The sequence below is a fragment of the Cebus imitator genome, unplaced genomic scaffold (assembly GCF_001604975.1).
Source record: "Cebus imitator isolate Cc_AM_T3 unplaced genomic scaffold, Cebus_imitator-1.0 Scaffold586, whole genome shotgun sequence".
Classification (NCBI taxonomy): Eukaryota; Metazoa; Chordata; class Mammalia; order Primates; family Cebidae; genus Cebus; species Cebus imitator.
The window spans coordinates 482,208-497,538 of NW_016107901.1; the positions used below are offsets into that span (position 1 = coordinate 482,208).

Genomic DNA, 15,331 nt, shown 5'->3' on the forward strand with positions numbered 1-15,331 from the left:
AAAAAAAAAAAAAAAAGAATTTCAGGATGTTTGGTGAAAGTGGTAATGCAATGCTGACTAGGTCAGGGATGGGGAAACCAGGTGAAAACAGCCACCATTAAATGTGAGGACTTGATAAGCTTAGATGAGGCTGCAGGTGTCAGCAGAAAGAGTGAATGCTCGTTGCTGGCAAATGTGTGCTAATGTCACCGACACCGGCCTGGACAGCACGGTCAGAGCCTGCTGTCTCCTCTGGGAAGGGGCTCTGATGGCTGTCCTGCCCACACAGGATGCCCTGGGCCATTGTCACAGTTCAGCTTCTGTGAAAGCCCTTCCTGTGAAGTGGGCATGGACAGCAGTGAGGGGCTCTTACCCGTCCCGTGCAGGTGATGTTCATGGCCTGAGGCAGGCATTCCGGGTGGCACTGGATGCACTCAGAGTTCTCCACAAACTCCCTCGGCTCGCTGAGAGGAGGAGAGGAAACCCATCAGCCCTCCCCTGAGACACTGTCGCAGGAACACAAATCACCTCTCCGAAATTCCAGATAACTTGAGGTCAAGGTCAAGGAGTTGGGACTTCAGGACTATACTATAATATTATCAGCTGACTTTGTTAACTGAATCCTGGGCCGTCTTCTCTGTGAGTAAACACAGGAGCTTCATTCGTAATCTCTTTCCTGCATTTTCTATAGGCAAAGTTTTTGCATATTGGGTGAGCAAGCCAAATGATGAAAGAAAAGATGGTCCTGAAGAGATGTTCCTCACCTCTAATACCAGATTCATGGGTTATTGAAAGTAAGCTGGAAAAATGATAATTTCAGATTAAGTGATAGAAAAAGGAAGGAGTGAGAATGAACTTGCTCAATGGTTATTACTAAAAATGATGAGTGTGGAACATAGGTGTGAAAAACTTAGCTTGTAATACTTCTGACATCCTCAAGATGTACAGATTGATGGAAAGCAAGAAGCTCACGTTTGAGAAGACAGAGCAGATGTGCCTGCTGTTTGTCAGGAAGACAGGACTCTGCCTGGAAGTCAAGCACAGTTCTATTCTCCAGCAGCGAACAAGGAGTGTTTATTCTCAAAAGTGTGTGCCTTGGCCAGGTACGGTGGCTCATGCCTGTAATCCCAACACTTTGGGAGGCCAAGGTGGGCAGATCACTGGAGGTCAGAAGTTCGAGACCAGCCTGGCCAACATGGTCAAACCCTGTCTCTACTAAAAATACAAAAAATTAGCTGGGTGTGGTGGTGCAAAGCCTGTGATTCCAGCTACTTGGGAGGCTGAGGCATGAGAATCGCCTGAACCCAGAGGGCAGAGGTTGCAGTGAGTTGAGATCACACCATTGCATGGCAGCCTGGGTGACAGAGTGAGACCCTGTCTCCAAAAACAAAAAAAGTGTGTGCCTTTCATCCTCCCCTTGGGCAATGGCACCAATTAAACCAAATAGGGTTGTGTCTTCTGTGCCTCTTCTCTGGGTCACTGCCCTTGCTGAAGGGGGCGGGGCTTGCAGAGGGAGCAGGTGCCACTGGACACCAGGTTTCTCTATACTAATGGAAGGACATGGGGCACCCCACGTGGGTATTTTCAATACCCTGCCTCTTAAGAAACACTTGAAAACTGAAAACATGGGCAAGTGTCCATTTGTGGCCATAAGGATTGCACCAATATTCCTTATTTGAAGTGGAAGCAGGACTATCGATGATGCGGTTTCTTCTGAGCCTATCAGCTAAAGGACTCCTACAGAGTTGAACTTGGTCCTCTCATCCTGCTGCTCAATATTTCTGGATCCAAGCTGTGGTCTAAGCACTGAGAGTAAAACAGGAAGATTTCCTACAGCCATCTGTAATTCCTGTGGCTCTCATCAATTTCTCTGTTTCTTTACATTTTCTAGCACATGACCTTGGCCTCTATTTTTCAGTTTTACTTTCCTATTTAGTTTTTGTCCTCATTTGTCATTCAAAGCCTTAAGTCAATATCAACATCCTCAGCGGATCCACAAACTGCACTTTATTGATTGCAACTAAATTCAGCAAGCATTGTTAGGAATTATTTCTTTGTCCGTAGGTATATTTAAAGTTCCTGGTACTGTCTGATGTGCAATGCATGCTGGGGGTACATAAAACAAATATTAACTGGGCAATATAATTTGTGTTAATTTATTTTCACACACCAGGAATCGGGCACTGCAGAGAAAGGCCCAAATGTCCACGGAGTTGGCCAGATGAACCACTGACGACTGTCTCATTTGTTTTAGGAACTTTTTGTAGCTTAGAAAAATTTAAGATACTTCCAAGAAAAGAGATTCTGTAAATTATTGGATTAAATTAGGTAATAACACGTGATTTTTCTTATTGTGATTAAATTTGTCAAAATATAAAGTAATCAAACAACTTCCCTTCCCTGCACAGAAAACCCCCAGACCTCCAAAAACCAAAGGCAAAGAATAAAAGGAAAAGAAAATTTAACAGAGTGCCTGTAAAGCTATAAAACAACCTGGTGTCTCCTTTTTGATCAAAGCAAGGGAGTTAAAGAAATCATCTCCTACCCCTCCAGAACGTTGCACTTCTCCACGCACTCTCTGCCTCGGCTGACGTTCCGGCAAGAGACGCAGTCCCTGGGGTCCGGGCCCCAGCAGCCCTCGGAGGAGCACAAGGAATGGCAGACATGGCCTGTGGCCTCTGCAGAGACAAAGTGGTTAACAGCAGTCAGTGATGAAGCAGGGACCCCAGGGGCCAGAGGAGACGGCACCTTCCCAGGAGGGGCCCTGTGCTCCGTGACCTTGGGTGGCACAGACTTGCTAGGCATGCCTGAAAGAGGAAGACACAGACTGGGCTTCCCAGAGGCCTCCCGCAGTCCCCGCTGCCGTGACGGGAAGGATGCAGCAGGCGTGCTGGCTGCTGGGAGCACTGGACCATGCCTGACAGTGGAGTACAGGTCTACCTCCTAGTGGTGAGCCAGGCATGCGGGCGCACTAGAGGGGGTGCCATGAGTCCTCCCCTTTGGCAATGGCATCAATTAAACCAGATGGGACTCAGTGTTTTCTGTGCTCCCCTGGCCACTGCCCCTGCTGAAGGGGCCAGCCGTGCAGAGGGGCTAGGTGCTGCTGGGCACTGGGTGTGTTTTGATGGTACCCAGGGCAGTCTGGAGCAGAGCCGGTGGTGTTCTGATGACAAATCTCACAGCTGATGGGAACCGTTGGGCAGGCTGTGACTGTGTGCCATGTGCAGGCACCATGGAAGGGTTTTACACACAGAATTTCACTGAATTCTCTCAAAGCACTACAGCGTGGGAATCATTCCTATCTCCATGTTATGGATGAGGAAGCCAAAGCCGAAGGAGATTAAGGGAATTGATAAGGGCTTCAAAGCTAGGGAGGCCAGACCAGCACTTGACTCACAGCTGACTCTGCCATGGCCAAAGCCCAGCACAGGCCAGGCTCTCAGCAGCTTCAAAAGCTGAGTCAGAACAGGAAGTGTTGATGTGCTCATTCCATTTGTGTGTGTGTGTGTGTGTGTGTAGCTATAATCTTCACAGGCCGAAACGCAGAGGGTGACCTACAGCTAAAAGGTAGTATAACCAATACTAAATTTAGTTACTTAAATTACAAACAATTGGTAGTTTAAACCTCAGGGCAAATTCATCCTATTAAATAAGAATGATCTGAAAACAGTTTTAATGGAATTCACATGGTAATTTCACAATTAGGACTCTAAAGATTTCAATTTGCTTCTTAAGGAACTGAAAAAAGTGATTTAAATGGGAATAGCCCTTCAAAATTCTAAATAAAAATAAAGGACCCAACTCCATAAACAAAAACGGTGACTTACTGCAGCTGTTTTCACCTCTGTTGTTTATGATTTTGGTTTTCTGGCTGGAGGTCCCAAACAGTTTTTTCCAGTTTATTGTATTTGCATAGCACAAATTTTTGTTGCCTGAAATTATCACATCTCCATCGCTTATCTCCTTGAGGGAGCGTAATCCCAAGGATGTTATGTTCAGGCTGACAACCGCAAGAGAAAACTGACCACTACATTGGAGAGAAGAAAAATCACATGGTAAAAAATTACGAAAAAAATGTATCCCTGAAAACTTTGTTTTTCCTGACTGCCTTCGATTGACTAAAAACTGCTTTCCAAGGATGGTAAGTCATGTTGTGAGAGGCACACCCTGCACCTTTTTGAAAACTGCAAGTGTTTAAGTTTATCCAGGAAAAAGCTAGCTCCTTGTTTCTTTAGTATCTTTAACCTCAGTGGCAGACCGGGAGGATGAATAAAATGCTTTCATGTCATTTTATTTTCTCCATTTTCATTTTGCCTGGAAATTGAGAACATATTCTAACCTCTCAAACAGCCCAATAAACTTCAAAGGTTGTGAGTTTGTCCATCTATCCACCACCCAGCCTGTCTGTCTGTCCATTCATATATTTATTGGACAAACACTTGAGGTTCTCTGTCTCAAATTCTGTGTAGGTTAAATATGTCTCCTCCTCTCAAGGACCTTCCATCTGCTGGTGACACAATCCTTTAGGCAGATCATTTTGAGCCCCTGCGAGGACCACGGTGAGTGCCGGCGACATGGAAGCAAAGAGCAGGGGCCTCCAAAGAGGTCTGGGAGGGATGCCTGGGAAGGGGAGCTTCCTCCAAAAGTGATGCCTAAGGCTGTGAGGCCCTGCGAGCAGGGACTGTGCTATTTTCTTCACCATCCAACATGATGCTAGGACACTATGGGGTGGTCCAATATGCCTATCAGACGACTGGATGGAAGTCATTCAGACTGAAGCGGGGATGTACTGAGCCACCTGGAGGAGCAGGAAGGCACACGGTGGACGTGAGAACCGTTAGCCCCTGCTGGACCACGATGGATGGGAGAATCTCTAGCCTCTGCCAGACCACGATGTGGGGGAGACCTTCTAGCCCCAGCCGGACCATGATGGGTGTGAGACCCTCTAGGCCCAGCCAGACCATGATGGGGGTGAGACCCTCTAGGCCCAGCTGGACCATGATGGGGGTGAGAACCTCTAGCCCCTGCAGGTCTGGGATGGTGCAGGCTGGAAGGCCTGGGCTGGTTTGGGAAGGGCGGTCAAGGCCAGGGTACAGGAGACCCCGTGCACCTTGAGGAGGAGCTGTCTGTAATTGAGAAGGAGCCACAGGAAAGAGATCTGCATTTGCAGGAATCTCTCATCTGACCCCAGGCTGGGGACTGAGCCAGCTTCGAGGACTGGATGAAGAGACTGATGTTTAGGTGTTGGATGGCAGAGGGTTAGACTGTTATCCAGAGGCTTCTCCTCTCCCTGCTGCTCTTCTTTCCCCCATCTTTTTTCTTTCTCCTACACAGATGAGTGGTCTTGTATAGGATCCTGCAACCAATACCTTTAGGAATTCTTCCCCACATATGCCAATAGAGGCCAGGTCGTTTTGCAGGGCAGGTCTGGGGCTTCAGTGAGTCACCCCCTGGAACCTGTGGCCACCCCGCTTCAGTATGAGCTGGAATCACCAAACTTCTCATTAAATGTGAAGAGTAAGTAACGCTTATCTTATTTAAATCCCTACCACTAAGCCAAGTGGCTTATACCAGTCATCCAAGAAAATTGCCTTAAATCTCTTATTTTTTGCAAGAATCTTGGGCAAAGGAAGTATTCCAGAGAATTCAGAGCGAAAAGGCCTTTCTGGGAAGCAACGGTAGCCACGTGTTTAGGATCACAGGTGCAGAGCCAAGGGAGTTTATGAAAGGGTGAGATGGGGGTGAGAACCTCTAGCCTCTGCCAGACCATGATGGGGGTGAGATGCGTATTTCACGCACTCTGATTTTTCTCAGTGTTGCACAGTATTGCATAGTGCTTTAGGAGTCAATAGGGACAGCAGTTCTCACAATGAGGCTGCTTCCAGGGCGGGTTTCACCAAGAGATTCCCATCTCCTCCGCCACACCACTAAACTGATGGTTACCACATTAAAGATGCTTGTGTGTGAGCACCGGCATGTCTGTTCCACTGTCGGAGGTGAAAAGGTGGAAATCCTTAAAAAAAGGTGGTGCTAAAGAGTCTCTCTGGTCCCTGTGTAAGACGTACATAGCCTCAACTGCATCCTGAAGAGACACCAGCTGAGCAGAAACGGTTAGACAGTCGCAAAGTAACGGACACACACTTTTTATAAGTGTCAAGGCCATGAAAGAGAAGGAAAGACACAGGAACTGATGTAGGTTGGGAGGGACTGCAAAGCTTTGACGAGTAAGCGCAATGCCGGATTTGAAGCCCTGGCGAACGCGGAGAAGTCTGTGGTTTAGCGGACAGCCGGTGCCAATGGCCGTTCAGTCTTGATCCCTGTACCAGCTCATGTGTGATACTATTCAGGAATGCCGGCGAGAGATACAGGAGCTCTGTGCCCTATCTTAGCAATGCTCCTGTAAGCCTAATTTCCAACTAAAAAGGCAAATGTCATCTCCCAGGCTTTGGCTGTGGTCAACTCACTGTTGCTTGGTCCTGCCGCGTATGATTTCCAGGTTCTCAAAAGCATGGAGGTCCGTCCTGTTTTCAGGCCAAGCCTGAATCAGCAAAAACCCTGTGAAGCAGAAGAAAGGCTCAGGCACACACCACGTAGGAGTGTATTTTTTGTATGAGACATTACTCCAGGACTCCCAGGGACTCTGAATAATATGAGCAGTGAGTGGGAAAATTTGATTTGTTTTGATTCTTTTTTATCATCATCTTCTCTGGGTGAACATGCGCATGGGCGATGCAGGCTGAGTCAGTGTTCACAGCGGCCTCCCGCCTCCCCCAGTGAGTCGCACGTCTCCTGCTGCCCCTCTGGCTGTGGCCCTGGGACTTCTCCTGGGCTGCGTATCTGATTACCCCAAAGAGGCTCCTGCTGTGATTGATTATCTGCCATTTATGGATTGGTATCACGTACAAGGAGCTTTATGATTTTCCTTATTTGATTTCAATCCTAAAACAGTCTTGTTATGTAGGTCTAACTTGCCCATTTTAGAGAGGAAGGAAGTGGAGCTCAGGTGGCAATCATGGACCTGAGGCCTGCCCGTAGCCCTGCAGGGATTTGGCGCCCAGTTTCAAAGGGCTGAGGTCCAGGCTGCCCCTGGGGTTATGGGCCACCAAGGTGGCTGGCTGGGGCCGGGCAGGAGGGAGGAAGCATGTTCACTTGTGCAGTGAATGACCCAAGCCTGGGCTTAACGTGTCCCCCTCCTGCAGGGGAAACTACATTTTTGAACAGTATCAAAACGTTAGCCATCAATGGTAAAATTTCAGAAGAAATGTTTTTATGCCAAGGAAGAAGGAAATATGTCAAAAAGCTCTCTCTCTAAAACACTGATTTCCCATTTATATTGATGTGATAATTTAGTTCAAACCTGTGATTTCCTTAACGGTTTTCAGAATATCCAGTTCCTTTGGGTCCAGAGGTGGGGTGTGTGTGAAGGAGTCACTGGAACAAACAGCAGGGCGATTATTGATCACCAACCTCTGCCAGTTAACAAGGCCGATTCTGTTTTTCTCTGTACAAGTAATTGAACCTGTGACTTACCCCCTAAATGCCACCGGTAGGATATGGAGGTCACCGCTGATGGACGTGCAGTTTTTGAAGTGTTTAATATTTGTAGCATTTATGGAGAGTGTGTCTTTAAATTTACCAATACCTATTCCGTTACACACTGCCGAGATAAGAGAGAGATGTATTCCGTTCACATTTGTTGAATTAAAAATAGCTAAGGATCCACAGGCAGAGGGCAGCAGGAAGGAACTCCAGCCGCGGGAACTGCCGTTGCCATGTCATCCTTCATTCACTCGACAAACATTGACAGGGCTGGGGAGGGTGGGGGGGGGCACACCAGGACCTATGGCACGCTTTGGGGCTACAGTGCTGTAGGAGACGCCATCGCTGTCACTCCACGCCGACCTGGCATTCGCCTCATTATTTCCCATGGGCTGCATGGAGCTGGGCTGCATCCAGCTCTGCCTCCCGTGGACTGTCCCAGGGCTGGGCGCCTGGCGGCCTCATCGGGGCCCCCACCCTATCACAACCTTCAGTCCCTTCCCATTGCCTAACCTGGCTTTGCAGTTTATAATGTGTCTTAAAGAAACGATATGCATAGTCGGTTTTTTTTTTTTTTTTGAGGAGTCTTGCTCTGCTGTGCCAGACTCCAGTGCGATCTCAGCTCACTGCAACCTTGGCCTCCAGGGTTCAAGTAATTCTCCTGCCTCAGCCTCCCTAGTGGCTGAGACTACAGGCGCATGCCACCACGCCCAGCTCATTTTTGTATTTTTAGTAGAGACGGGGTTTCACTATATTGGCCAGGATGGGCTCGATCTCTTGACCTTGTGATTCGCCTGCCTCGGCCTCCCAGAGTGCTGGGATTACAGGCGTGAGCCACCGTGCCTGGCCGACATGCATAGTTGTTTTTTAATGAGAAGAGGAAGATGTGTTCATTCGGAGGTGGCTGAGAGTCCAGCCTGCACCTCTGAGGGCCTCCTACCTTTGCGGCAAGGCCCTTCACACTTCTTACACTTGCGGACGCCGTCTTCCTCCACCTCGTAGCTGTCGGCCCCGCAGGCTCGGACGCACGAGCCGTGATCTGTCACCACATAGTTACCTAAGGAAGAGAGCATGAAAGGAAGGTGACGACGGTGGCACCAGGTGCTCGGGCCTCACACGGACTGCCCAGGTCCTCGAGAGGGCTGATGGAAAGGCTCCATCCTCCTTTGGCTTTATTTACTTTAAGGACAAAGAATGACAGGTCACAAACGGAAAAGGAATCCCACTCAAGAGTTTAATAACACTCTAGGCCACAATGTGGACCATACGGTGTTTCAACACCGCAGGAAACAGGTGTCAGGGAAAAAGCATCGCAGTGCTCGCTAGGGTACAGCACCTCTGTGAGCTCCTGTCCTTCCTCGTAGGAGCTGTCCTCAGGGCTTATGGTTAGAGCTTGCGTGTTCATTAAAAATGTGTAGACCTCTGTAATCCCAGCACTTTGGGAGGGCGAGGTGGGCAGATCATGAGGTCAAGAGCTCGAGACCATGCTGGCCAACATGGTGCAACTCCATCTCTACTAAAAATACAAAAAAAATTAGCCCGTCGTGGTGGCATGCGCCTGTGGTCCCAGCTACTGGGGAGGCTGAGGTGGAAGATTCGCTTGAACCCGGGAGGCGGAGGTTGCAGGGAGCCGAGCTTGCGCCACTGCACTCCAGCCTGGTGACAGAGCAAGACTCCATCTCAAAAAAAAAAAAAAAAATGTGTAGACCTAAAAAGAGCACTCTTCCCTTGAAGCAGCTATAGGTGAGGCTGCATTTTATTCTGCGGCTGACACCAGCTTTGCTGTCATGGCCCTTCCTGACATGGCCCTGGGTCCCTTGTGGGGCCAGCTGTTTTGCATCCCAGGGCACCTCAGCCCTCTCCTCCACCTGCTCCCACCTTTAAAGTAATTCATCTCTGTTAATAGTGACATCTATGTTACTTTTAGGAGCTCTATGTGTCACTTATTTGTTTGCTTATTTGTTTGTCTGTTTGAGATGGAGTCTTGCCCTGTCACCCAGGCTGGAGTGCAGTGGCGTGAGCTCGGCTCACTGCAACCTCCACCTCCTGGTTTCAAGCGATTCTCCTACCTCAGCCTCCTGAGCAGCGGCGGTTACAGGTGCCTGCCACCACGCCTGGCTAATTTTTGTATTTTTAGTAGAGATGGAGTTTCACCCTATTGGCCAAGCTGTTCCTGAACTCCTGACCTCAGGCAATCCAACCCCTTCGGTCTTCCAAAGTGCTGGGATTAGAGGTGGGAGCCACTGCGCCTGGCCTGTTCCTAAGTTCCCCAAGAAGATCCTCAAAAATGTTTACAGGACCTTGGTGATTCTTCTGTGAACCATCTGCTCTTGGTACCTTAGGCTCGAAGTGTTTTCCTATGGATTTTAAAGCTCTGTTAAGCCCTCTCTCGCAGACTATATCTGTGTTAACACTGCGGCACATTTTTCTTTGGCTTCATTTGCCATTTGCCTTATAATGGCTTCTTATTTTGTGTGCTTTTTCCCAGAGTGTAAAATTTCTCATGTACACAAATCTGGCAGGGTAAAATCTCCCCCTCATCACTGTTCTTTCAAATTTTTTTTCCAGTTAATCTTCCCTTTTAGAGATCAAGATTGGCTTCTAAAACTCTTTCATTAGACAAAGTTTTGCTCTCCCTGTTAGAAAGCATTTTATGTCACCACTTCTCTAAACCCTGGAGCCACCAGTACAAATGTAAATACAAACAAGCAAAAGTCAAACCCAAACCATGAAAACAAAACAAAAACAAAAACAAAACTTGTGCAATACTTCTAGGAGGCTTAACTTTCACTAGAATTTCAGCCACTCAAAAAGGCAGGTCTTCTGATAGATTCTCTGATTTAGGCCTATTATATACCTGTTTGGCACAAGTGCTAAACGGTGACATGCCCCTGCTTTGTGCCCAGCAGACAACTGAATACCGTAGGCTGTGGCTGCTGGGCGAGCGGTGAGGACTGAACAGCAGGTGTTTCTCCTGTGAGGTGGCCTTGCCACCAAGATCTGCCCTGTGCACCCAGCAGCCCCCATGGGTGGACACGGCCACTGCCTGCCCACTCCTTGGTAGCAAGCCAGCCCCTCGCCTCTGCACCTGGACGGGCACAGGGTCACTGCACCTGGATGGGCACAGGGTCACCTCCCCACAGCGAGGCAAACACATCCACCCAAAGACTCTCTAAGACTGGGTACTCCAGAGCTTAGCAGAAGACGGAGAGGGACGAGCATGCCTGACCAGTCAGAGGGCTCACAGGGAAGGACTCACGGGGACACTTCTTCACGCAGGTGGCACCAAAGCTGTATTTGCCCTCGGGGTTCACGTCCATCTGATATGTGGTGGGGTTGTAGAGCATGAGTGGGGGGCAGGTGTCCTTGCATGTGGCTTCGTCTCGGAATTTACGGCAGACCTGGGGAGGAGAAAGGACACACCAGGCAAGTGAGTAAGGACACGTGGCGGGTGCCACACACGGAGGAAGCACAGGACGGTGCTGATGCCCGTCAAAAAGCTCAAGTTATGGCCCTCATAGCCCAGTGTTCAACTACTGTGGGAAAAGCCAGCGGCGCCCTCTGCAGAGTCAGAGAGATCCTTCTTCCAAAAAATCAATTTTTTGTTAGATGCACTGTCCCACCCACCAGAATTTATGGGTCATGATAAAAATACATCTCTTTACTAACGTAAAGATGATGGAGTTTGCACATTCTATAGATGACGATGGAGTAAAATTAACGTTTCAACTCAGATTACATTGGGCTTCCCTTATAAAGTACAGCTGAGTGTACATTTTATAATGTATTGCTGAATGGCGGAAAACGTTGCCTAGGTCAATGCCCTGGAAAGGGGCCACACCCAATACAGTATGGGATCTTTCCAGGATCAACCCCATGCACAGTGTTCTCCCTGGGGCTCACATTACAAACAGCCCAGGGGGTCTGGGTCCAGCCTCTGGAATTTAGGAATCTTCCCTGAAACCACAGAGTGCTCTGGATTTAGTGTTAGGGAGGACTTCATCACACCCAGCGCCCACTTCAGGAATCACATCCACCAGCCTTGGCGTCTCTAGGACTTCCAAGACGCTCCTGACCTACACCCTCTGGTGCTGCCCAGAGTTCGCTGGGGCAGCAAGTCTTCTGCTGGCCTTTTCTGCAGTAACAGGGTGAAAGCGAGTACTTCAGGAGCCCTTGAGGGCAGGGTGAGCTCAGGAGGTGCCTGAGCAGTGGTGGAGGAGCTGAGGGATCCGTGTCAGGAGGCCCTAATGCAGCCCCAGCCAGCGAGACCTGTGTGGCTCTCCACCGGTCTCTTAGGGACCTCAAGGTGTCAAGTCTCTAGAGGTATAGTGGAAGTCAAACAATAAAGAGAGTGCGTTGCTGGCAAAACAAGGCACATTCATGACAATACTTGCATGTAGTATTTAGTGCTTGTTCTGTGCCCAGGTCCTGGTGACGGCCATCATGGGCATTATGTCCTTTAAGCATTCAGCTGGGAGAGACTTTGTTCCACATCATTATCAGGTGGGGAAATGGAGTCATGGAGGTCCCATGATTTTCCCAAGGTCTCAGTGAGTGGTGGAGGCAGGATACTAAAGATACTTTGCCACCAGGCAGAGGGCAGTATCCTGTCTGTGACTACAAATGCTAATTGACAGCTCTGCCACAGGAGGTGCTCTGTCCTGGCGTGGGTGGGGAGGGTGCAGCCACAGCCCGCTCCAGGGAGGCTGCTGGAGGGGCACCTTACCAGGCAGTCGCTCTCTCGGGGGCCCGTGCAGCCCGCGGCGCACTGGTTGTGGCAGCAGTCGCTGGGGGACTTGCCGCGGCAGCGCCCGGAGCACTGCTGGGCACAGATGATTTTGGTCACTGAAAAAGAGCAAAGGTCCCTCGTGAGCTGAAGCGTGAGCATAGGGTCATTTCCCAGGGAGGCTGCAGAGCGCTTGCAGATGTAGACAAAAAAAGTGAAGACACATTTGCCTCCAACGAAACGTCATTCAAGCTGAGTCAAACCATGCCCTTTTCTGATGGGCTCTTTTTTCTCCTGATTTATTTTTCATCACTTAATAGAACCGTCAAATCAAGTCTAGACTTTGAGACCTGCTAAATAATTAGGTACATCTTGGGCAATGCAGGAAGCACATACAAAGAACAAAAATATCTGCTGGGAAGCAGTGTTTAGAAGGGCCTAACAGCCACCCCACAATTCAGCTTAAGGGCAGAGGGTCTGTTTTTGAGCTCCTGTCCCCAGGTTCCTTGGCCACGGAGAGGCTGAGCCAGCCATGCTTGGGTGGGTGGCCCTCTCCATCCTAAGGCAGGGTCCACACGGAAAAGTCCCTATGAGGAACTGTGCTCAGGCTTCTGTGTAGGTGGGTACAAAGAAAGCCAGGGAGGGAGAGGAAGCGAGAAGCCTGGTGACTGCTGTCAACAGGGACAAGACTCCATTCCTGGGAAGTGTGCTGTGTCCAGAGGACAGGGCTGGGGTACCCTGCTGGCATTCACTTATTTATGACAGGCTGAAGCGCCCAAAATAACCCACCCTGGATTAACCGCATGCGGTGAGATTTGCGAGACTGTCATTCACCTAACGGTTCACACCAGGCCATGTGATAAAATAGCTGGGGTCTTCAAAGGGGAAAACAAATCCAATCACCTAAGTAAGTGAAGGCAGGGGGGACGGTCACACGTGGGTCTGAGGCTGTTCACTGACTTACGTTTCTGGCAGTTCTCCTCCCCTGCACCCCAGCAGCTCCCATTGGGACAGCTCGGATCACACTTTTGGCCTGAAATGTAAAAGTAATAGATGCATATCTCAGTGAAAGGGAAGGAATAATGAGAAATGGATGACAGCCTTTCCCAGGCCTGAGTTAAGCACGTTCAATAAATGAAGACAATCTTGGCAACTTATATCTGATTGTTTGGCTGGCTGGTTTGTAGAATCACTTAAGAGACCTTGAGGGCCAGGCACGGTGGCTCACGCCTGTAATCCCAGCACTTTGGGAGGCCGAGGCGGGTGGATCACGAGGTCAAGAGATCGAGACCATCCTGGTCAACATGGTGAAACCCCGTCTCTACTAGAAATACAAAAAATTAGTTGGGCATGGTGGTGCGTGCCTGTAATCCCAGCTACTCAGGAGGCTGAGGCAGGTGAATTGCCTGAACCCAGGAGGCGGAGGTTGCGGTGAGCTGAGATCGCACCATTGCACTCCAGCGTGGGTAACAAGAGCAAAACTCCATCTCAAAATAAAAAAGAGAGACCTTGATAAGGAAAGAAGATGAACCATGTACTGCTTTTATTTACATGTCAGCTGTGGGAGCTGAGGTGGAGAGTAATTACTAACACAGGCCACATACACGAGAATTTTTCATGAATTTGAGGTTCCCCGTCTGCAATCTGGTTAGGCTTGGAGCATCCCCCAGCATCTCCCGCCGCAGCTAGAGTGTCTAGTTTGGCCGGACCTTTGGCATGGACTCACTGCTTCCTTGCCATGTCCAGTCTTGAGTGACTGCATGTGTCAGCTGTTCTGGGATTGTTAAGCCATGGCCTGTAAATAAAATCTTCTAGGCTCCAAATCAGAGAGAAACGCAAAAGGCTGCACAGAGAGTGACATGTTAACAGTGCAGACTGCCTTGTTGACTGTGTGAGGCCTTCGTTATCTGGTCAATTTTTGCAGTTTTTATAATTGGCCAATTACAAACTATAGCTGCAAAGGTTTTCCTCTCATCTGTCGTGTTTTCTTTTTATCAGTATTGAGAAGTCTGAAGGTTGAAGTGCTATATCTATCTAGAGAGAGCAGGCTGACCACCAAATTTATTAAGAGTCCAGCCATGCAGATATCTTTTACTGGGAAGACACAGTAAACTAAAGAAGTTCATGGGTCCCGAGGTCTCCTGCAGTCAGGGAGAATTTAGATTTCAAACAGAAGAGCTGACGATTGATCTCTCACGTGATTGTGAAGCTGGGATATCAGCAGGGCGAAGGGCGCTAATGCCGCACGGGTGCTCCTTAGAGTCGTGAAGGCTGGGGAGGCTGGCATCAGGACTGACAGTGGGGGATGAACGTGTGCGAAACGGAGGCAGAGAGACGCTGGCAGAGACCGAGAGAAAGCAAGGTCGTACGCAGGCATGCTAAAAGCAGACAGGTCTACGGAATGCTATCACATTCTTTCTGTACTTACATATAATTTTCATGTAAAATTATGTAAATTATGTAATTATGTAATTTCATGTAAAATTGTTATTTCATGTAAAATTTTCATGTAAAATAAAGGCTTCAGTTTCATGTAAAATCGTTTACATGAAAATCATATATAAAATTATTTACATAAAAATTTATGTAAAATTATTGACATGAAAATTCTATGTGAGTACAGAAAGAATTTACCCTGTACTTATATATAATTTTCAAATTTCTATTATAAGCATGTAATCATTGTATAAAAAATGTTTAAGAGAAAAACGCATCTTTCTCTAACAGGTTAAACATTTGCCAACAAACTATGGTCTATTTATGATTCTAGTGTTGACCAACTGTGACAAAAAAGAAATGCAGGCACATCATATAAAATATGGATAATAGAAGGAAGCAAAAAGAAGACATGGGACTCACTGAGAGTCAATATAGACATATAAGTCTGTGTACATACAGGAATTGGAATCCCGCTATACACTGTGTTATAATCTTAAAAGCCCTGAGAAAACATGATCATTTTCCCATGCTTTTACCATGAAGACACAGGAAACTAAAGGAGTTCATGGCTTTAAATACGTTTCTATCTAACATGATTATCAATAGCATGGCTGCAGCATAATTAATTTAACGATCTCTTATTTTTAG

At 48.2% G+C, this 15,331-nt stretch overlaps 1 protein-coding gene across 2 annotated transcripts in view; it reads right to left on the reverse strand.

Moving 5' to 3' along the window:
- The window catches only part of EGFR (epidermal growth factor receptor), a 202,155-nt gene that overhangs the window by 48,197 nt on the left and 138,627 nt on the right, over positions 1 to 15,331 (reverse strand). For both annotated transcript variants that reach the window (XM_017516423.2, XM_037734208.1), the window contains exons 5-14: positions 13,209 to 13,277; positions 12,245 to 12,363; positions 10,778 to 10,919; positions 8,459 to 8,575; positions 7,510 to 7,636; positions 7,337 to 7,410; positions 6,444 to 6,534; positions 3,807 to 4,006; positions 2,525 to 2,657; positions 353 to 443 (exon numbers count right to left, since the gene is read on the reverse strand). In XM_017516423.2, the coding sequence (XP_017371912.1) occupies positions 353 to 443; positions 2,525 to 2,657; positions 3,807 to 4,006; positions 6,444 to 6,534; positions 7,337 to 7,410; positions 7,510 to 7,636; positions 8,459 to 8,575; positions 10,778 to 10,919; positions 12,245 to 12,363; positions 13,209 to 13,277 (1,163 nt within the window). The remainder of the gene's footprint in view (positions 1 to 352; positions 444 to 2,524; positions 2,658 to 3,806; positions 4,007 to 6,443; positions 6,535 to 7,336; positions 7,411 to 7,509; positions 7,637 to 8,458; positions 8,576 to 10,777; positions 10,920 to 12,244; positions 12,364 to 13,208; positions 13,278 to 15,331) is intronic.